The 23,100-nt window shown below is 33.7% G+C and overlaps 1 protein-coding gene across 2 annotated transcripts in view; it reads right to left on the bottom strand.

Moving 5' to 3' along the window:
- Positions 1–23,100, bottom strand: part of CERT1 (ceramide transporter 1) — a 117,084-nt gene that overhangs the window by 48,338 nt on the left and 45,646 nt on the right. For both annotated transcript variants that reach the window (XM_015245598.3, XM_006197586.4), the window contains 4 exons: positions 21,424–21,540; positions 6,708–6,815; positions 5,643–5,781; positions 817–900 (listed from right to left, as the gene is read on the bottom strand). In XM_015245598.3, the coding sequence (XP_015101084.2) occupies positions 817–900; positions 5,643–5,781; positions 6,708–6,815; positions 21,424–21,540 (448 nt within the window). The remainder of the gene's footprint in view (positions 1–816; positions 901–5,642; positions 5,782–6,707; positions 6,816–21,423; positions 21,541–23,100) is intronic.

The raw sequence follows: 23,100 nt of genomic DNA, 5'->3' as shown, positions 1-23,100 counted from the left end.
AATAAGCACAATTAGACTAACTTTTTTTTCCCCACAAAAGTTTATTTGTAACTTAAAAAAAGTTTTAGGAATCCACATCAGCTTTTTCTTAGGATATGTTAAAAGAATGCATCGACTATGAATCACAGGCTTCTGTCATTCCCCCTCCCCAACACACACACACAGATTCCACATATAAGTGATACATGCAGTATTTGTCTTTGGTTTATGTCTCTTAGTATAATGCCCTCCACGTTTATGCATGCTATCACAAAACGCAGGTTTTTAATGAACAATTAAGAATTCCATCTAGTGAGTTAGCCCTTAAAAACAGAGCAATAAACTGATATATGAAATAAACCACCTTGCTGCTAAGTCTATAAACAACTGTGCTGTGAAATTAGAGCTATTTCAATAATTTTCCTTTAATAACACTGATTAAATACTTTTCAGCACCAGTTTATCAAGTGGAGAGAGAAAAGAACATTAAACAGAGAGAAAAACACTCTAAAGAAACATTCAAGTTCAATTACCATGTTCATTCCTTAAGAAACAGACTTTTTTAGTACTATAAACTGATTTTACCAAATACTGCTGAAATAAGTGTGCCAGTGTCTAAAATGCAGAGTGGGTCTTTTTGTCCAATGAGCTATCCCATTATTTAATGTCCAAATGTGTATTATACCTAGATAGCTTTTCCTAGAAGAAACTTTCACCTTCTAGCTCAACATTTTAAAAAAATTACTGTTAGATAATTATTCTTGTTATAGCGTTAGTTATTACATAAACTTAGAAAGTGTGTTTTACCCCACTGAGGGGGAATATTTTACTACTTACCCTTTTCCTTATTGCCATTGGTATTATGCAAGAAATCTCCATCAGAACGTGTAGTAGGAAAGTCATCTTCATCATCTTCCACCACTAAATAAAATATATTTAAAGATATTAGGGTGTAAGCACATTGAAATTACAGAGTTTATTCTATGTTCAACTGTGTCAGTATACTCTGGATTCTGTGAGTTCACGATCATATTCATCTTTATACTTTCAGTGCTTATTACAGTATGCCCAACAAATATGCTGTGGAATGTCTTTAAATATAATACATTGTTATAAAAACTGTACTCGTTCCCATTTGTGTAATGGACGGCACTGAGACATGAATTATTCTGTCCTCTAATCTTCCTACCTCTCCCTCTCTATCTTGGGGAAATTTCCTAATTCTACCAGAAGCCTACAAAGACTGATGAGGGTTGTAAGAGGCTAACTTATATGTAGAAGATCCTTTAGCTTGCTTTGGGAGCTCTTAAATTTACCATTTCTGGACATGCAAGGAAAATATAATGACTTACAGATGGGATATCAATTTTAATTCATCTCAATGCGTCTGTGCCTGCACATCCTTTTTAACTTACCTAATTCCAGAAAAACGGAATCCCCTGTGTTCTTCCCCATACTGCTTTCTTCTGTGTACTATCCCCCTCTCTACTACCTAATGTACTTTAATCCTCTGCCCCACGTGCTCCACTTCTTCGTGCAAATTTCTAAATCTCAGCCTCAGTCTTATTCTCTGCTTTCTCATGGCTTTTTAAGTTTTTATCTTCTGAGAAACTCCCTTTCTACAGAAAGAATCCACATTCTAAAGTCTTACTTCTTGGCTGTATCTCTTTACCTCAGGAGTAATGTGGCTCTGTGAGGAATCTGTCATCTATTTTAACTCTCTCTCCAATGGATGCAAAGCCCACTGCTATTCCTTATTCTCTCCCTTGACTAAGTGGTAGGAATCACTATGGAAAATATCTTTATTCTGTACTGCCATTTTCTAATTATTACATTATTTCATTTTTCATCACCTGAAAATTTTGCATTCATCTATAACAACTTTTTCCAATCATAAGCTTCTATTATCTCTAATGTCTACTACTTCATTTCTAACCAGCTAACTAATATCAATATCTGACATTTTTCTTTTCCATGTCCATCATTCCTATAGACTTCAATATCCATATTGAAGCCTCTGTAAACACCTTAGTTCCAAGATTCATCAAATTTCCAGATTCTGTGGCTCTTCATCGTCTCATCAATAATTTGTAAATAGAGTCAGTTCTAAGAAATTAGCTAATACAGAACACTGCTCTAATTTTAAATTATTGCTCACCACCAGACAAGATTCTGACCTTGACTCAATACCACTCTAATTAACTGTTCTTAAATACTACTGAAAGGTCTGCACTTCATTCATCTTCTTAGTATCTACTTTGGATAATTAAAGATTCACTTTTGTATCCCTAACCATCCAATAGCCTAGTACCACCAAACAGGGATTTTCAACCTACTTTTCTAGCCAATATTCAGTATATAAAACTGATGAAAGCAAGAGCTGCTCTGGCTTAAAGAGTGGACCTCCTGTTTCCTTCCCAACCAAGCACTCCTTATCCTTCATTGAGGTATCTTTAAGGGATGTCTGACATGGTTTGAAACCACTGTCCTAATACAAATCCCCTTTCCCAATTAGACTGGTCCCTCTTACCAACACTCAAATCTATTATACTAAATTCCGTCTTTGGATCTTGCACATTCCTGTTTTTCTCATTCCTGCAATAATCCAAATTAACCACATTAATAATAGCTATTATATATTGACTTTTTTGCCATTTAGCACAGTTAACATACATACTCTCATTTAACTCTCACAATCATATGTGTTGGATACAACATCTATGTTACAGTCGAGGAAAGAGATGTGGAGAAATATTAAGTAATCTACTTAAAGTCATCAAACTAACAGTAAATAAAAGAGCAAGATTAGAACCTTTACTTTTAATATGGTATATATTTTAAAATCAAACAGTATGTTTAGGTCAGAGATAACGTCTTCTACTTCTGTAATCCTGGAGTATCCAGACCGAAAGGGTTAACTGAATCTTACTGGAGTGTGTATGTGTGTGTTGGTGGTGGTGGTGGGGGGGGAGGCTGGTCAGGTTAAGTTTGCCTTACTAGCAATTCTGATGAAACATTTTATATGAAAACGTTGAACACCTAAAATAAAATGAGAGCTTGCTATTATTTCAATGACACAGCTAATGAAGAACAATGATTCTTAAAATTCTCTAAAGTCACAGATAATTCAGTTTTGATAATTTAATGAAAGTCCGTCTATTGAGACCTTAGATCAGCAACTCTGATCTATAGTCAAAGTAGGAAGCTATGGTCCATGTTCTTATTTCACCATTACCCAGCATGGATTCTTAAAAACATCATTTCTTAAAAAAGCCTTTTATAGGGAAATCAGTTGTTAGAGGCTTAACTATGTCGCATACAAAATTCATATGCTGAAGTCCTAACCTTCTGTACCTCAAAAAGTGACTGTATTTGGAGACTGGGTCTTTATAGAGTAATCAAATTAAAACGAGGTCAGGAGGGTGTGCCCTAACTGAATATGATCAGTGTCCTTATAAGAGGAGGAAATTTGGACACAGACACTTACAGAAGGAAGATGACGTGAAGATACAGGGAAAAGATGATCATCTACAAGCCAGGGGAAAGGCCTAGAACAGATCTTTCCATCATGGCCCTCAGAAGAAACCAAACTTGCCAAAACCTTGATCTCAACTTTTAGCCTCCAGAACTGTGAGAAAATAAATTTCTGTTGTTTAAGCCCCTAGTCTATAGAGTACTTTGTAATGGCAGCCCTAGCAAACTCGTACATTAGCCTACCACTACTGCTAAATATTCAAACATGAGTAATGTTTAAAAATTATTTTTCAAATCTTCTACACAACCTGGTTATCATCCGCATCCCAACTTCCACTCCTTCCATCATCACTTTTGTCCATTAAAATGCTATATATTATTGTCATGGATCATTTAAAAATAAATTGAGAAATTCAAATCTGTACACATCCTGTTTTCATTTAAAGAGCTGTTTGCAACCAAACAAAAGCTGATGTGTAATGTCTAATTTGTAATGTGTAATGTCTAAAAGTATGTATACTTTTTTAAATAATGAGAAACAGAAGTTCAACTGCCTTTATTTTTAGAGAAACAAACATCAAATATTAAAACTTAAAGAATATCTAAATATAAAGAATTTCAAGGCTACTTTAGACAAAATTAAGTACTAGGCTTCTGCTTCTGGCAAAGATGGAGTAACAGGGAGACAATTCACTCTCTAGCATGACACAGAAAACCAGACAAAATACATGAAACAACAGTTTTCAAGACATTGGGTATTAGGCAACAAAAGACAGTGATCCCTAACAGTCAGGGAACAAATGGTATGAGCCCCATGATTGCTCCAGTTTACTGCCATGGGAGAGTTTCCAAGCTATAGACTAAGGAGAAACCCTTTAAGACCCTGGCAGACTGTCGGAGGGGAGGAAATGGAGCTGAGAAGCCAGAGAGACAAAGGCCACTAGAGTTCACAGGGCAGAGTACTGGGGAGCAGAGAGCTGTACAGAGAGAGAACTCTGGAAGTGAGCAGAGGGTCCCTCTGAGGATTCAGTGGAGCACTGATAGCACATACAAGTGAGGGAACTACAGAGGTCATAAAAGAACCATTTGAAAGGAGCTCAGGGAAGAGTACCCAAAACCTACATGGGGCAGGCTAAAGTACCTGTTCCTACAATGCAGATCTGGAATAATTCACAGGGAATTGGCTAGAGAATGTGGAATTGCCTTGCCTCAGTAGTGGGAAGAAATGGAAATGCGTTATTGTAAGGTTCTTACACCATACAAGCAGTATTACTTAAAGGCAGACTATAATTAGTTAACTGTACATACTATAAACCCTAGAGCAGCCCATAATAACAAAGAGTTTATCTAAAAAGCCAGCAAAGGAGATACAAATGAAGTATAAAGAAACTCTAAAAGTCAAGGCAGAAAAAGAGAACAAAGAACAGAGAAGACAAAAAATCTGAACAGATCAAATACATTTAATAAGACCAAGAAATGAAAGAGTTATCAGGCAACCTAGTTACACTGGAAATGAACTCAGCACTATTTGGTAGTACTCTAAGAGCAGTTCACTTTTGCCTACACAGCAGATTAAGAGAAACACTGACACTGACCACCTCAGTAACATTTTTAGCAGTTACAAATGAAAAGTAACTTCAAAATTCACATTCTAAGTTAACTGAAGATAATTTCTCTCTCTTAAAAAAATCACTAAAAATTATTTTTATATGTATATACAACCCTATTATTGACTTCTTCTATGAGAAAAAGGCCAGAGGAAGCGAGGGAGACAGAGAGGAGAGAAAGAGATGTGAAAAGGGAGGGAGAAAGATCCACTAATTCCAGATCTGGAAGATTTACCATAAACATATGCTTGTCTCTAAGACACGTCATGGGGTACACTTATTAGACATAACCATGTGAAATGCCCCACATTATCAAGATGATACTATATTTTTTAATGGGATAAAGAGTTTAAAAACTATTTTAAAATAAAATCATCAATGGTAACTGGTATAGGTAATCAGATTAATTAGGATGTTATTAAAGTATACAAGTTATGTGGACACTGAAATCTGGTACATTGGGGGTTTGCAGCAAAAGTGACTTTAATTACCTTTATCACTTAAAGACATTACCCTTTAAGATCAAGAGGCTTTAAATCCATTCATTCTCCAAGTAAAAATAGTGGTAATAGCCTAATTAACCTTTATCCCTTTGAAGTTCATCCTTGGAGACAGCATCAGCACAGGCATCGAAGTACTTTTGTAGAGTATCAACTTGTCTACATAGGATATCTCTAAAGGTTTCCATTTCAGCCAATTTCTCACGTAAACTGTGGCCTTTCTGCAAAGCACAAAAAGGGAGGGGATGTAATTCAAGTTAACAAAACAAGAATTTATTTAGTGCCATGGTATTTCATCACCTTTTAAGGTCTGTATCTTACTACTGAGGGCATGGGGACGGAAGAGTTGTCAAATTCAATGTAATACTCCCAGGGACAGACCTGAAACTAATTAACGGTTTGATAGTGATAAGCCTGAAGGAAATGAGAGCAATAAGCCTGACAACTTGCTACTATAAAATTTAGTATTTTCAAATTAGACATTGTGAGGAAAAACTGCAAGACTTTAAAAATATCACTAGGTATCCTTTGAAAGGAATAGTGAGTATCATCTTTGGAAGCCTTAGGAGAGGGTGTAATCTGATCATACAGAAGTCTTTGATTTCATCGCATTTGAGCTATTTGACAACTCTAAGTAGTAAAAAAAAACTGAGAGTAATGTAAACGATTCTTGTCCAAAGACATGTAAATGAACTTTGTCCAGTGGAGGAACCCTGGTTACTAATCTGTGACTATTGATCAGTTTAGCAAAATCATTTTAGCATTCTTCAGATTTTCCTTTGAAACCACACTTTTTCTTTTACACCTTATTCCATTAAATCTTTGACATGTCATTTTATTTGTATGAGTCATTATTTTACCCCTTAAAAAACTATTCTGGGCGGGGAGAGGTTATACCTAAGTGGTAGAGTATCTGCTTGGCATACACAAGGTCCTGGGTTCAATCCTCAGTATCTCCACTAAAATAAATAAATAAATAAATAAATAAACCTACCCCACCCAAAACAAAACAATTTTGCAACAACTGGAAATAAATTACACTGTAAAAAAGTTCTTTCAAAAAACTATCAATTAAGTTCTGTTCACAACATTCAGTACTAAATTCAACCTACGTTGCCTTAACTTCAAATAATTCATAACCACAAACCTTGAATGAAGAGGTGGATGTTGCAGAATAGCCACTTGCTCCCGACACCAGGGACACCATTGAGCCATGTCGACGCAAGCTGGATTCAGATCCATATCCAGATTCAGTCTAAAAAGGAAAGTAAACTATATGAAAAAAATTAAGTAAAAAATACTTAATCATCATAAGAAAAAAATCTTTTAACTATGTTAGGTGATGGACGTTAACAAAACTTACTGTGGTAATCATTTCACAATATATATACATGTATCAAATCATTATGTTGTAAACCTTAAACTAATACAATTTTTTATCACTACTATCTCAATGAAACTAGAAAAAATACTTAAGAGAAAAGAGAAGTTTTCCTATAAATTAATGAAGTTATTGTAACAATAATTAGCAGTTTCAGTTCCCTCAAGAAATACAGACAACCCACTGGCATGCCTTTCAATTCCTAATTGCCATTTAATTAAGAAGTTTATTGAATATGAACTACATACTGGGCTAGTGAGCTACAAGACTTTAATAATAGGAAAACTATCTAGGGTAGGCAAATTCACACAGACAGAAAGTGGAATAGTGGTTACCAGGTGGCTAGGAGAAGATGAGAACGAGGAGTTAGAATTTACTAGGTACAGAGCTGAAGGTGGAGAAGATAAAAACTTCTGGAGATGGAAGGTGGTGGTAATGGTTGAACAACAATATGAATATACTAAATGTCACAGAACTGTAAACTTAAAAATAGCTGAAGTGATAGATTGTTGCATATATTTTACCACAATTAAAAGAAATTTGGTAGAACAAGGACAAAAAAAAAAGGAAAACTTCCACTACTATTTCTTTACAGATGAATCAATGAGGCCTAAACAGAGTCAAAACTTTAAGCCCTTGAAACAAAATGTAAACACTACAGGTTTCTTCAATATAAAACATACTTCTTATAACCTTGTCTCTTTTTCTCAGGTTCCACTATTTCAAAACAGTAACACCTCTTTACAACAAAGGCATGATAGGACAAGACTCTACTATAAAAATACTGATGTTATGATATATTTTAAGTAATGGACAGTAAATGAATGTTGAGACTGAGAGTTTAGAGTAATTGTATTTCTACCTCTTACCAAGTTTCACTTAAATAAATTGTATTGTAAGTTATATCATCATTCCATGGATAAAGAACATACATTATACTCATAAATACTAATTCCATTGTTATTCAATTTAAATAACGGGGATTCATTTATCACTTTATTTCAGTCAGTAGCTACACTGAGATTACTTTAAACATAAATAGTTAAAGTTTAACAAATACACATGCACATACAAACAAATCCTCATTAAAAACTGGTCATTCTGGAAATGTCTACAAATATCTCAATAATGCTGCATCACATAAAAAATTCCTGATGGCACTACCACAATATTTAGAGTAATTTTATGATACAACCACAAAATGGAGCTATCTAAAATAATTCTAGAGCGTCATAGAATAAAAATTCTAAAACTGTCTCATTACTTTGAAGGAATAGCTACAAACTGTATAATTAAGTTTGACTGTCTTTCTTATTCACATGACATGACTCTGAATTAGTTTTAGATTTCTCTCAAAAATCAAATCTATCATCAAAGATATAAATATTTTAAAAACACTCTGTCACACGGGCTACAAATGATTCTAAAAGTTAAGTTATAAAACTATTCTGAAAAGTAGCAATGTTCTTGACATCTATTTTGGCTCCCGAGGATGTTCACTTTAAAGGCAACAATACTCATCCTGAATTTATAAGGTTTACTTTTTCAAGGTAGAGTGAGGAAAATTTCCAAGGGTGGAAATGGACACTCACAGTTGATACATGCTGATAAAAACTGTAACATGCTTTCAAAGTCTCATTGGTTTGATTTTGGGAATAATACTTTATTAAAGGCACGCTGGCTTTATCTTAATCCCACTTTTCCACAAGAAAAATGCTGAGCTTACCTATAACCTCTAATCAGCAATATAGTATTTCTGAAAACACCAAATTCTATCTAAAATTAATAATGTGGAATTCAAGTACATTTACTATGGGGGTATTTTTCCCTTTCAACACATGCTTTTAAGAACCATCATACAAACTGCTTTCCAAAAAAACCTTTCTTTCCCAAATTTTATATTTGTAAGCAGTATTCCTGAACATGTTTTGCATAAACATAAAATGTCATTTGATTTAGTGAAACACTGTTGAACATGTGCTATACAGAACAAGGTTTACTTCTTTTAAATACTATAGTAACAAGACCACACCTTGGTTATAATATTGTCTTATGTAAAAAACAAACAAAAAAAAAAAAACAAAAAAAACCCACAATCTTTTGGCCACTAGAGGGGGTCAGTAGCATTTTGCAAGCAGTATACTTGAAAGCTGACACAAAGGTTACTATTGGTCAAAGTACAATAGTAACCTTCACACTAACTGCTTTACTTGTACCTGTACCCTCTGTATCTTGACCTTCTGAGAACATTTAAAATCATGATAAATGAAATCATATAGTTCAAAGTTATGACTTTAATAAAGGATCAGAAATGCCTAAGAACAGATTTAAAAAGAAAACTCCCTTAAAGACAAAGCTAAATTTCATAGTTTGGCTCATTCATGTAGGAGATAAACATTACAGTTTCATTTTGCAGTCTGTTCATCAGCTCACCTATAGTAAAAAAAAAAAACAGTGGTATAAAATATAGGAAAAAGGTTGCCCTATTTTTTTTTAAAATAGCACCTGCCTTTTGAAAAGCTTTCCAAATAATGCTCTCCAGCAAGAAGCACAGCAAAGAAATTGAGAAAGAAATTGAGTAACTTCCTCACGGTGTCAAAAATTATCTAGTTCGTGGCAGAGTCCTCTCACTGTCTCTTTCCATTTTAATTACAGGAAAAGAGAAAATACAAGTAAGAGTAAATGTTAATATAAGAACAACGGAGCATTTTCCAGAAAGTGAAATTCTGAAACCAACAATAAAGCCAAATAAGCTTGCTATGTTGTCAACATCCAGACATTACTTTCAGTATTATTATTTTAAGAGAAACCAAATATGAAGCAAGGCACTATAACCAGGAGAACAATTTAATCGATAGGATTATGGTTTAAAGTATCATAGTAAGTTGCAATGATAGCAATTTTGTGACTCTAGGTAAACATATTATTTGATATAATAAAATTTGGCACAGTAATTTCATGCTTGTAAATATTAAAATCTCATATATTTACTTAGCCTTTCAAATACTTATGGATCTCCCAGAGAAGCAGTAGCCTCTAAGTGTAAGGAACACAATGATAAGAGACAGAAGACAGGATCTACGTCACTATCACCAGTGGGCAACCAGACAAGTCAGTTATTACCAAGTCAGGCTTGATTTTCTTGTCTTGAAAATGACATGGATAGTCCAGAAATATAATTCTCTATACTAAACCTAAATAACAAAATTTAGGGTAAAAATGTACATATCCAAATCAGGCCAAATGTAAGGCAGTCCTTTACTGAACCAGTTGGAAAGATAAAATACATCACAATTTATTCAGAAAAGCAACATTCATAATGTATTGGATGAGGAGAGATTTAATCTACAACAATTTCCAAAAACTGAAGCACCTCATGAATCAAAGAAATTTTTAAATATATTTAAGAAAATGGCATTAAAGAGGATTTTTATCATATTCTATCTGCCTAGAACCCAGCAGCAATATAGTTAACTTCACTAATATTTGCTTACCCTTAAGATACTTTTCTCAAATCATACTGCAAACCAGCTTCCTAGCCATTCTTGTCTCATAATTTTAAAAGCAATAGAAAATTTAAAATTTCATTTGAAGGTCACTTACAGAACTTGGTTATTCATTTTGCATTTTCTTCTAAAAGAGCATGAGATGAGCTTCCCTTTACAGAAACAGCTAAACAAGCAGTGTTCCAGTGAGATGAGGCTGGAAGGGTTAACCAGGGCCTTATCAAAACCCTAGTGAAGGGTTAAAAGAAAGCTAGAGGAGCAAAAGAAAACAAGCCACTGCCCATCACAATCGAAAGTACTAAAAAAAATAAACACCCAAGTACAAAATGATACTGTAGAAGTGGAGGGTAACAACAGCTGCCGCACCCTCCTTGATTTCGGAACTTCCTCTTTCTTGCACTTAAAATTTAAGGCTTTGGATTCCATAATATATTGTTTTAGCTGTACGGGGAAATTAAAGTAGACTTATCAGGAAGCTACTCATACATCCTCTGTACCAAAGGCTTTTTAAGAACCCTTAACACAGAAGACATGACACAAAAGATGATTCTAAATAAACTAACTTTGACACTCTGAAACTCAGTCTTATCTTTTTAAAAGATCCTTCCGTCTTAGAGGGAGGCTAGAAGTCCAACTGGCCTCTTAGTGACATTGAAACGGAGGCAAAAAATTAATTATAGAAAAATTAAATGAGGCTGGATAAAGGAAGTCTGTTAAACAGTTTTTTTTCTACCTTAGCTTTAGAAAAGAAATACTAAGTGATAAGAGATCTTTTGTTTTGCTTTGAGAAGAGGGCTGATGAAAGAGTTGAGCAATTTTACATGGATATTTTGCATATTAATTTCAGAGAGCCACCTTGGATAAATTATAACACTACCACCAGCAGTATAAGCTAATACTGAGGATACTGCTTTAAGCCAGGCATAGAGCATTATCTCATTTAATCCTTTTAAAAGCCTAAGTGAAATGGGTACTGATATCACACCCATTTTATGGGTGCTTTCACATGAGTTGCACGATTGGTAAGTAAGGGAACCAGGATTTAATTCCAGATTCGAGAGCCTCTGATGTTAATCATTATGCTATGCTACCTCAGCATCCAGAGACTTTGCTTCTACTTCTTTCAAATCTGCCCCTTTCTCTATTTTCCCATTACCATATTCTAGTTGTGGTCACCTCGTGTCTCACTTGGATAAATTCTCTAGAGTTCTAACTTATTTAGTCTTGTTCCTCTTGAAATCCTTTCTAGAATAGCTAGAGTGGTCCTTTAAAAATAGACGTCTCATTAAAGGGAAAAAAAAGACATCTGATTCTTCACTTCCTGTTTTAAATCCTATTTAGCTCTATAGTTCTCCTTGGATCAAGTCTGTATACTGTTTACAAGTTGCTGTTAGAGGTAAGACTACAATTATACTAAACTACTATCAGCCTCCATATCCATTTATTATCCATTACTTAAAAGGTGTTATATCAGTACTGCTCTAATGGAGTCCTCTGTTTGTAGTAAGGAAATACTGTTTTGAAATAATGGAACTTGAAGAAGTAGACAAGGATACAAGTGCACTTTATAGTGAAGAAATCGTTAATAAATTAAAAACAGCAGCAAGAGATGTAACAAAATACAAACACTGCTCTTTAACTATTCTATGATTTGCCCTAGAAAAAGGGGCTAATGCATATTTTCTTTTAGAAGTTTCATAGGCACAAAATAAAAAGATCGTAATTCCATTCTTTTTATTTAATTGCAAAGAGATGACAGTGGCAAAACAATTAATGCTACTTTTTGAAGCTTCCTTAAATGTCCCAATAAGAGAAAAAACAGGTTTAACATGTTTAAGTAGTACCCGCAGGACTGTTGAAATGCTAAGATGGTATTTGGCCAGGGGACCTGAACCATTAATTCTTTTCTGCAAGGATCTTAAAAGAAATGTATGTACATAAAACAATGGTCAGTAAGTGAACATTCTTAATTATTCTGGAGCTTTGGTCTCAAATCTAAATTTTCTACAAAAGACATGCATTCCTTTCCTAACGGGTAAGGGAGAAATCAAGATAAATATCAAACATGAAAAGATATCCATAACTTATTGTTGAGTGAAGGAAAAGCTACAAAGCAGTATGGTATCATTTATGTAAAACTGTAAGGCTATACATGCAAAGAAATCTCTGCAAAGGATCTTTACCAAGGATGAACAGTGAAAGTGAATCTTCACTTTCTTTTTTAGTTTTCGGTATTATCTATATTGTTCGAATTATTTACAGTAATCATATATCACGTCTGTAAGAATAAAAACAAAAAATAGAGCCACAGAACACATATTTAATCTATCTCACTTAAAAGGGGTAAGGACAGAATAATACTGATAAAGCTGCAGTGAAAGGAAAATCTGCATATTCTGCAGATGGAATGTACATCAGCACAATCTTTTTGGAAAGTAATCTGGCAACATCTTTCAAAAATGCTCATATCTTTAAATTGAGCAATTCTACATCTGAGAATTTATAGTAAGGTCACAAACTACAAGAAAAATGCTTTATGTAGGAAGGCAGTAAATACTAAATGCAAAAAACTGAAACAATCTAAAGGTCTAATAATAAGCAAACGAGTACCAAAATTACAGTACAATGAAATATTAACAAAGCTGTCTTACAATGAGAAAATGATGTTAGATTAAAATAAAGAAAGAAAACAAGACATAAACTTTGTTATCTCCATAATGTCTTGGGGGAAAATGAATAGAGGATGAGAAGGAAATACATTGATGGTAGTTTTGTATTTTTTTCCTTATAATTAGCAAAACTTATTTTTAAAAATAGAGCAAGGGGAGTCAATGAAATCTAATCAATAAAACTATTTGCAGGAATGGTTTTAAAAGACTTGATAAGAATTTTTAGAACTTGGGAGGTATTTTTTTTTAAGGCAGTTGACTGATGATTTTTTTTTTTTAGTATTCAATAACTATACATCCATGAGTTAAGTGGAAATTAACCAAAAAAGGGGTGGGGGGAGCAGTACCAAAAACTAAGGGTTTTTTTCCTTGTAATAATAATGTTATCACTCACTAGTTAATGATCTCATAATCCATTCAACTTCATTTTTATGCAAAATAGGAAGAACACCTACAATGAAGAGCTTCCAGGAGGATTAATGATAACAGTGCCTACTTACTCCTCTATTCCCCTATAGATCAAAGGGGTGCTACTGAGAACAGAGGGCTAGGAAATGATCAGCGATACAAGCATTCCTGTCAACAATCATATCTTGTCTGTCAAGAACACAAACTTGCTATGTGACTGAAAAATGACAGAACTGTTTTCAGGATTAACATTTTAACCTGTAGAACATTCATTTACTTTGCTACCTATTCTTATTATTCCTAACATAATGCTGTCTTTCAACTCTAAATACCAAACAAGTCCAGAATATTTACCAGGCAATAAAGATAACAGAAGCAAAATCTTTTTTAATCTATTAGTTAAAAAGATTTATTTGATGAAAAAGAGCAGATTTGTGTTCCTTGATTTTTTTCAGAAACATTTTCTCCCAGCTAATGTCCAATATACACTTAGCAAGTAAAATCAGAAAATAGTTTCCACTGCTGTCAATATGCGTAAGCCATGCCACCCACCATTACTTTTCCACATCAAGTGTAGAAAAAGCAGAATCCCATCTGTCCTGGTGACTGTCAGGAATCTTCCGTCTTGATTAAATAAAAATTCAAATACAACATTGTAAACTGACTATACTTCAAAGAGAATGCAAAAAAATTCAAACACAATACTTAAACATTGCTTAAAAAAAGGATTTTTATAGCATGCAGTCTCATTTTCTTTCGTATGTTCTATAGTAACAATAAGGAACAGTTATTCAAATCTAGATTAATTTTCTTTTTTTATCTTTCTTATTTAAAGAAACATTTTATAAACAAATTAAAAACTAATGAAAGAGAAATAAGCTGAAAATCTATTAATATTTACCTAAATTGTTAGTAGCAAATATGTGGTAAGCATTAAAAAAAATCTGCAAGATTGGTAAATGCTATACAAAATTATAGAATACAATTTCAAAGCATTTTATTTGTATAACTGGTAATCCCATCCTATCCTTTAAGTACAAGTAAATATACAAATAAAAAGTGGACCTGGCGTGGCCAATTTATAGTAACCTGGAGTGAAAAGTAAATGAGATTTTCTCAAGACATTTACTTTAGGAAATGCCCAGAGATTAGGGCAGACAGAAGTAGGAGCTGAAGCTGAAAAGAAGCCAAAAATAGGAAAAGAACATGATAAACAAAGGAAAAACTAAGTAGGATGGGAGAGCAAAACACAAATAAGAGGAGCCATGAAAGAGTGAAGAAATAACAGAATGAAACTAAGCTACATTAGCTGTACGTGGGGGCAGGTGATTGAGTAATTGAGTTTTGTTAATAAAAGCATTCAAAATCCAGTATACAGTCAGCTTTCTTTGCAGGTAGGGCATTATAAATTTTCTTGGTTCTTGGCAATATTCCCATTTTTTTCAAGGTAACATGGATTGGCCTGTACTCTCTATAACCTAAAAAGCTTAATGAAAAATGGATGGACCTATGATATCAATACTTCTGGGATCTTTTCAAATTTTCAGTATTCACCTGATCTAAATCGATAGCTACGCTCAGCTTTAGTAGATACTGTAAAACTGCTTTCCAATGTGTTAGCACCAGTTTACACCTGTTGTACCATAGTCTCATCAACACTTGGTATTAAGTCTTAATTATTTAAGCCACTCAGACAGGCAATATGGTGGTATGGCACTGTGGTTTAAATGTGCATTTCTCTGATGACTAATGGCACAGAGTATCTTGTCATATGCTCATTACCCATTTGGGTATTCTCTTTTATGAAGTACCAGATGAAGTATTTGGCCTTTTTTTTTTTTTTAAATTGTGCCGTGTAAACCTTTCTTACTGATTTGTAGGACTCTTCCTTGTCTTTCTGACATAAAATATTGTCAAGTTACTTTTCCTCAACTGGCCACATAGTTAATATGATTAGCTACCTAAATATGTTCTTTATTCACTGTTCCATGTAAAATCCTGACTCCTCTTCTGCCATCCTGGTAAAAGATAAACATTTTCTCAGATAAAAGAACTTGGCTGAAAAATGTAAATTACTGGAACTTATTTCCTCTTTTTAAGATGATACACTTTATAAAGTATTTAGGCAACATACAGAAGTACAAAGTGCAGATGTTGGCTCAGGTGAACTCAGCTTTTGCAGGCAACAAAAACTTAAAAAGTTATTTTATAAGTCCTCGACAGTTGAATTACTTTTATTCTAGAATCCTGAGAGTATTAAAGAGTGCTGGTACCTTGTTTTCTTCCCTGATTTCACAGACCTTTAAAATCATGGTAGTATGATACTATCTACACTTAGGTGTTAATAAAATTTACTAACCATGTATGGATTACTGCAAGCAACTCAGCAATTAACTCCAACTGTTAGAAACTAACCAAATTCCTTATCTTAATGAGAGAAACACCAGAGACATAATAAAGTTTTTTGCTGGATAATAAAGTTCAGTTGTGATACCACCTAACTGGGTTTTTCTACAACTTATTTGAGAAAATGGCAGAGCCGTGACTTGAATGTAAAGGAGAAGTAAAAATTGATTTCCATCTTCTTCCCACCATCACCATGGTATGATGCAAATAAGGTAAAAAAAGAATTGGTTCTAATCCACTGATACCATGAAATTACTCACATAAAGTATACACTAAAAATAGCAGTTTTAAAAGTTTTATTTGCATTATGTCTTTGCCAATTAAATCAGATTTAAAACACAAAGCTAAGTTTACATGATAATTATTTTTAAGCAGACAAGTACAGAAAGAACCTCTAGTATCTGTTTAGAAAATTTTCCAATATTATAACTGATTAAAAATAGCAAATAGAGATACTATGACTTTACATGACTTTGGTATTTAAAAAGTGCTAAGAAACTTAAGCTATATTTTGCCACCTAGCTATTTTTAAAATAGTTTTCTGATAAGATATGTGTAAAATTTAAGACAAAAGCAATTAAGGTGACAAGTAAGCAGAAACTCCTCCTAAAAGCAGAGAAAAAGCACCAACATCAAGCTGACCCTGCTATACCACCGGAAAAAGAAAATTCATTATGGCAAACAGCAACACAATTTTAAAAAGATCTTTAAAGTGAGTCTTGGGCATCATTTAGGTTGCTCGACCATGAGAATCTTCTTTACGAGCAAAACATTTTTCATACCCCATTTCAAGTAAAATGTCTAAGTTCCTTTAAAAAATATTCCACATAATTTCCTTAGACAGAGATCCCTCAACTTCTCAGGTTGAGAATAAGTTTTTCTTCTGAAAGTACTCAAATGGAGCCTCACGTATGAATTAGTGGAATAAGAACAAACCCACAAAGATTAAACTGCAAAAAAACTGCCTGCAGAATCCCACCACAGAAAATCAACATCTGTAAAAATTACCCAGATTCTTCCTCCCTAATTGAGTATTTGCCTATGACTCTTTATGTTTTGGATCATTTCCAAAATATGGGGAATATGGGTGGCCCATGACCACCAAAATTTCAGGATCTACTAACATTGCTCCCTTATGGAAATAAAAGAATGTCATGATTACCACAAACCGTCAGAGCCAAAAAACTTCTCAACATGTTTCTTAAATCTGCTAGTGCTAGGAAAGCCTTCCTGTTAGTTTTTTTGAGACATGGGGTGGTGGGGTAAGGGAATGTATTTCTTTCATGGTAAGAACAAACCATGTTTATTCAAAACATGCATTGCAACTGTAGAAGATTCTAGGAATAATCCTACAATTCTTTTAAATAACAGCAACAACAGATGGTTTATCATATTTCCTTTATTAACTAATTATGCAGAAAATGATCACCAAAGCCTTTGGATAATCTAGAAAAATATTAGTTTATCCAAATAAATAATTATCTTAGCTTCACATTCATACAGCTTTTAGTTTTCAAATAATTTTCAAAAATATAATCTCATTTGACCTCAAAGACAACATGGCAGATGGGTAAGAGATTAAAAAAATCAAACAAACCCTGTCTTTAAAAGTCATTTATTTAGTGTTGTCTTAAATCCTAAGGAGAAATGAAGAATATGAATGGATTCCACATAATAAAGCCAGCACACTACTCCAAAATAAAATTACTAGTCTGGTATACATATATCCTTCTATATTTTAAATTGAAATAGAATCTTCAAATTAAAGAATGAGCTCAGAAATATCTTTCTTCCACAGGGGCTACACTTGTCTAATGTGATACTGAATTATACAATTTCTAATAGATTGAGAAAATTGAAATCATAGAACCATCTTTTTTAAACTTTTCTTGTATTGAGCAAGTTATTCTGGAATAAATACCAAGGAGGACAAAACAATAGAGCTAGACAAAGAATATAGATCACTTACTGTATTTGTCAGTAATCATTGTAACACTAACCATGCAGATTAAAGAGAAAAAAATCACAAATTTTCCCCATAAAATTTGTTTTACAATACTATAAATTATTTCAACTGGAAAATTTATGTGTCCAGTGCTTTGCTGATTCCTACAAAGAAGTTGTATCCCTGAGCCTTTAAGGAGTTGATCATCTAAAATAAACACTAGATGTATGAAGAACACATAGAAAATATGAGAACATTGTGGTTCAAGAAGCCCATGACTTAAATCAACAAACTGTATTTCACTTCACATAAACACCTATTTATAGGATGGCATAGTGCTTGCTCGCTAAAAGTTCTGGTTCTCAGATCAAACAGACCTGGGTCTGAATGCTGGCTCCTTCAACAATTAGCAGTTTGACTTGGACAAGTTACTTAAACTCTCATGTCTCAATTTCCTAATCTGTAAAAACAGAATAATGTTAACCTTAAAATACTGTGAGAGTATATGAGATAAAGCATATAAAGTATTTATCACCATACCAGGCATACAGTAATCCTAAGAAAGCTTAGCTATCATCATTACCACCTCCACTATGTTATTATTGTTCAAGAGGTACTGTAAACAGAACTCCCGGTGTGTGTATGTGTGAAATGGATTGGTACATCAAGGTTATTATAATTAGCATAACAGCCTTCTGGAAAGAAAAGAACAGAAACTTCCAATTTCTTCCAGCTGAAATCTATCAGGGCAGCCCTAACTAAGGTCCACAACAAGAAAAGGCAATGAGGGCCCATCTGAGGACATAAAAAAGAACAAAGAAAAAGACAGATCCACTGTTCCAGGTCCAGCCATCCTAAGGACAGGTGGTGCCATGGAAGTAACTCTGAATTGAACTGAGTGAGTAGGAATGACAGGAACACTGGTCAACTTTGAAGTACAGTACTTTGCTTTATCATTAGTCGATTATTTTGCTTGCTTATTTGTTTTTCAAAGGTTTTTTTTCTGGGGAGGGGGGATATACTGCATACTGTCATCTTTTCTGCTTTAAGTAACTTACCAAGATCACACAGCTACTATGTAATAGCACCAGGATTCAATCTCATATGCGTCAGACCCCAGTATCCAGTGCTCAAACACTAACCAATACAATATAATGCTATTTTGGCAACCCATGGGCAGAAAGATGAGCTCATATTTATCTTGTACATATATGTAGCAGAACTCAGATAATACACTCTAACCTGCAGGAGGTGAGCTTATGGAATTATCTTCAAACGTTCTGCAAATGGCAATTGACAGAAAACACAATCAACATAAAATTGAATCCTAAGAACCTGTTAATCAAAAAGCAGTATAATTTCAGGCAAGTTACTCAAGTTTAATCTAAACCTCAGTTTCCATTTCTATAAAACAATACTTCCCTCACATCTCAGGATAGCAGAAAGCAAGCACATGAATACATAGTATGATAATTAGTACTTGCTGACCCTCAATAAACAGTAGCTCCTAACATTATCATCATCATCATCATGCCTTAAAAATTTGATTTTAATTTTGAATATCAATACAAGAATGCTTGTTTAAGTAGTAAAATTACTAAATTTAGGTTCCACATTCAATACTCTTTAGTAATTTTGAAGAATGAATTAGGAAACGTCTCCTCACTACCTCCCTGTTCCTGGTCTATGGGGAAAAAAAAGACAACTTTGTTGGTCATGTTTGGTTATAGCATTTGAATTTTCTCCCTCCTATGTTATTAACAACTCAAACAATTTATTTTTAGAATTCATTCAATTTAAATTTTCATTGATACGTTGTTTAGTTGTCACATAGCACATATTTTATGTTAAAATTAAGTAAGTACTAACAAGAATAACGATTTCTCCTCCCTTGTCTATGAATAAACTATATTCAGAAATCAGAAACTTATTACACAATATATCTGGAATCTTGCTGTTGAATCTATTTTGTAAGAACTTAAATTCACCAAAAATCTGTTATCCAGCTTAGTCAGAATGCTCTGAGGGAGACCCAAAGATTGTATCTATCCATTATTTCAAAGGTGCAAAGAATCAATGATATGGAAGAGATATATGCTTTATGCATGCTTCTTCATCCAAGGAGAAAAAATAAAATAAGAACTTGCAAAGATTCCTGGGTCAGTTTTTCTAAGAAGAATGAACAAAATAAAATCTGCTTAATTAAGTAAAACAAAACAAATAAAACAAAAAACTAGCCCTGTAAAAAGGTCATCTCAGTTAAAAATATAGAAGTTAGTTCTACTTAATATCTTTAATCATTGATAAGAGGAGTGGTTCTGATTAACTACACAAAATAGGCTACTCTCCTTATCTGCACATTTAGCAACTCTCATTGAATGCAGAACTCTTCATCCAGAAAAAAAAAAAAAGGTACAATTTTAGTGAATTTAGTTGTGACTCACTATGTCTTAAATGGGAAAATGTATCAGCCACTCCGGTAAGTAACCTTACATATATTATCTCATTATTCCTTACACACACTAAGAAGAGCTGAGTCGTCACACAAGGAAACATGTTGTATATGGCAGGGGCTGCAGTGTCTGAATCCAGGTCAGCCTGGCTCCAAAGCACTGAGATTTTGGAATTCTAGCTCATCTCTTTTATTTACTCTTTACTTTTATTTAACTATGGGTAATTTACAAATACTGTCTTAGTGTCAGGTATACAGCTTCAGATTACTTTCCATTATAGGTTTTTATAAGATATAGTTCCCTGTGCTATACAGTGGATCCTTGTTGTTTATCTACCTTATATATGGTGGCATGTATTTATTAATCCCACATTCCTAATTTATCCCCCACCCCTGGCCCTTTTCCTTTTTGGTAACCATAAGTTTGTTTCCTATGTCTGTGAGTCTGTTTCTTTTTTGTAAATAAGTTGACTTGTATTATTTTTTTAGATTCTGCATTTAACAGATATCATATAATATTTGTCTTCCTCTGCCTGACTTACTTTAGTATTATAATCTCAAGGTCCGTCCATGTCGCTGCAAATGTCAGTATTTTGTTCTTTTTCATGGCTGAGTAATACTCGTGTGTGTGTGTGTGTGTGTGTGTGTGTGTGTGTGTGTGTGTGTGTACACACGTACGTGAACATACCACATCTTCTTTAACCATTCATCTGATGATGGACATTTAGGTTGCTTCCATGTCTTGGCTATTGGCTCATCTCTCTTAAATAACAGAAAATTATTTCCCATTTTCCCATTTTTAGACTGTTTTCTGAAGTAGTAATATCGAGGTAACAAAGATTCACAAAATGTTTTCAAGCAATATAACTCTAAAGCTTAAACAGGAAGAAAAAGAAAAGACAGCTAGATTTCTTGAGGCTGGGAAAAATTCATAATCAAGAAATAAAAGCTAATGCATAAACAATATCAAAAAGAATGTGCTTTAATTTTTACCACCCAAATCATGTTCAACTTTTCAGTAACACACATTATTTTAAAGGAGTTACCATCAGTCTTTCACCTAGTCCTCTATGAATAGGTAACATTGGAAACCTACCTTGTGCTGTTCAATGGCATCTATCCACTGCTGTCTATGATCTGGATCTTGAGCACGAAGATACCAAACACTATCATTTACACTAATATCAAATCGACATTCATCAAAATCATGAGGCTGTGGAGAAAGAAGTAGAAAAAGAAAAGCGAAACTAATTATATTCTTAGAAGTATCACACCCTGCAGCAAAAACATGAACATACCCACTCTGGCTGGTGGGAGACTCTTATTATTCTTTTATTTTTCTAGTCAAATGACTTTTTTGAAGATAGTTCAGATGAAGAGCACAACAAGGGCACAGTTATCAAAAACTAGGTTTCATTCACTATTCCCACAAGTGAGTAGACACAGAAACTACAAACATACGTCAAAAAACCCAGACCTAATATTGTTTATTAAATGCTTTGACTAAGTTTAACTAGCGGGAATACCACTAAAAGCACAATTTTAAAAAGGGCCAAAATAAGTTTTAGGAAATACATTTACTACTTTTTTTCTGTCTCTACTATTCAAAAGTAAATCCTCATCATCCATAGTTTTATTTCATAAATTTGATAAAAAAGATTTTTTTATATTCTACCACAAAATAACATTAATATTTCCTCTCAAGTATCTCAAATTAACTTCTAGGCTTTTACATGTCTTGGATCATAACAGCAGGAAGGCTTCTAATGGAAAGAGCAATAAAATGAACAATATATCAGACCTATGTTAGACAACTAGAAACTCCTTGCATCAAAATGTAAACAATTAGTGAAAATGTCAACTATTTGGTTCAGTGTTTTACATTCTTCATAAAAATATGTAAAATAAATATTTTCTATGCTTGTTTCTCCCCCAATAAATGAATTCAAACATGACAAGATCACATCACAAATACTACCTCTTCTCCCACCGGATAAAGTACGGCCAGTCAATTTCCTCTCCTGCGAACAATCTCAGCCTTAAAGGAGAGAGAATCCTCTCTGGTCAATGTAATAATAAACTTACTCGCTGAACACAATGTACATACTGTACTTTCAGCATTTATTGTTTATTCTCGTCCCCGCTTAACAGCAGCAATCTTCTATCTCCTTATCAGTTTATTTAACAAAAACAATACAACTCCACAAGGTTCTTCAGACTATGAGACAATTTCTCTTTCAAGATTAAGACAACAAATCATGACTGTGACTGGCAAAAGGATACAAGTTAAACATTTTCTGAACCACTATGTGGTGGGCATCAGAGTAAGCACTATGGCGGGAGATAGAGTGTGCTAGAGAGAAAAGGGAAAAAACAAGAGAATGCATACCCTGCCTGAGTAATTATGACTACAGGCATAAAAGACAATAATTTAACACTCATAAATACAATGACTATAAATTTAACCGAAAGCTAAGTATTCAGAAATCTTAAGAATGGAGTCTAGTTACTGAGAAAAGCTTCTTGGAGGAAGGAAAGCATATATACTATCTGAAGAACTTAAGTAAAGGATTTAACTGATAGCCCAGAGGTTTTTAAACTTTTACTTCATAATCATTATTATATTTCTGGTCACTATTCTTGAAAATCTTTTACATTTTACATTGTGTTCAATATTCTCATTAAAGCTTTAGAAAAATAAAAGGAAGTAATACATATATAGTCGTCCCTTGGTTTTTGCAGGGGACTGTTGTGAGGATGCCCCAGGGATTCC

This window comes from Vicugna pacos, chromosome 3, assembly GCF_048564905.1.
Source record: "Vicugna pacos chromosome 3, VicPac4, whole genome shotgun sequence".
NCBI classification, from domain to species: Eukaryota; Metazoa; Chordata; class Mammalia; order Artiodactyla; family Camelidae; genus Vicugna; species Vicugna pacos.
This window is presented reverse-complemented; position numbering and strand designations above follow the sequence as displayed.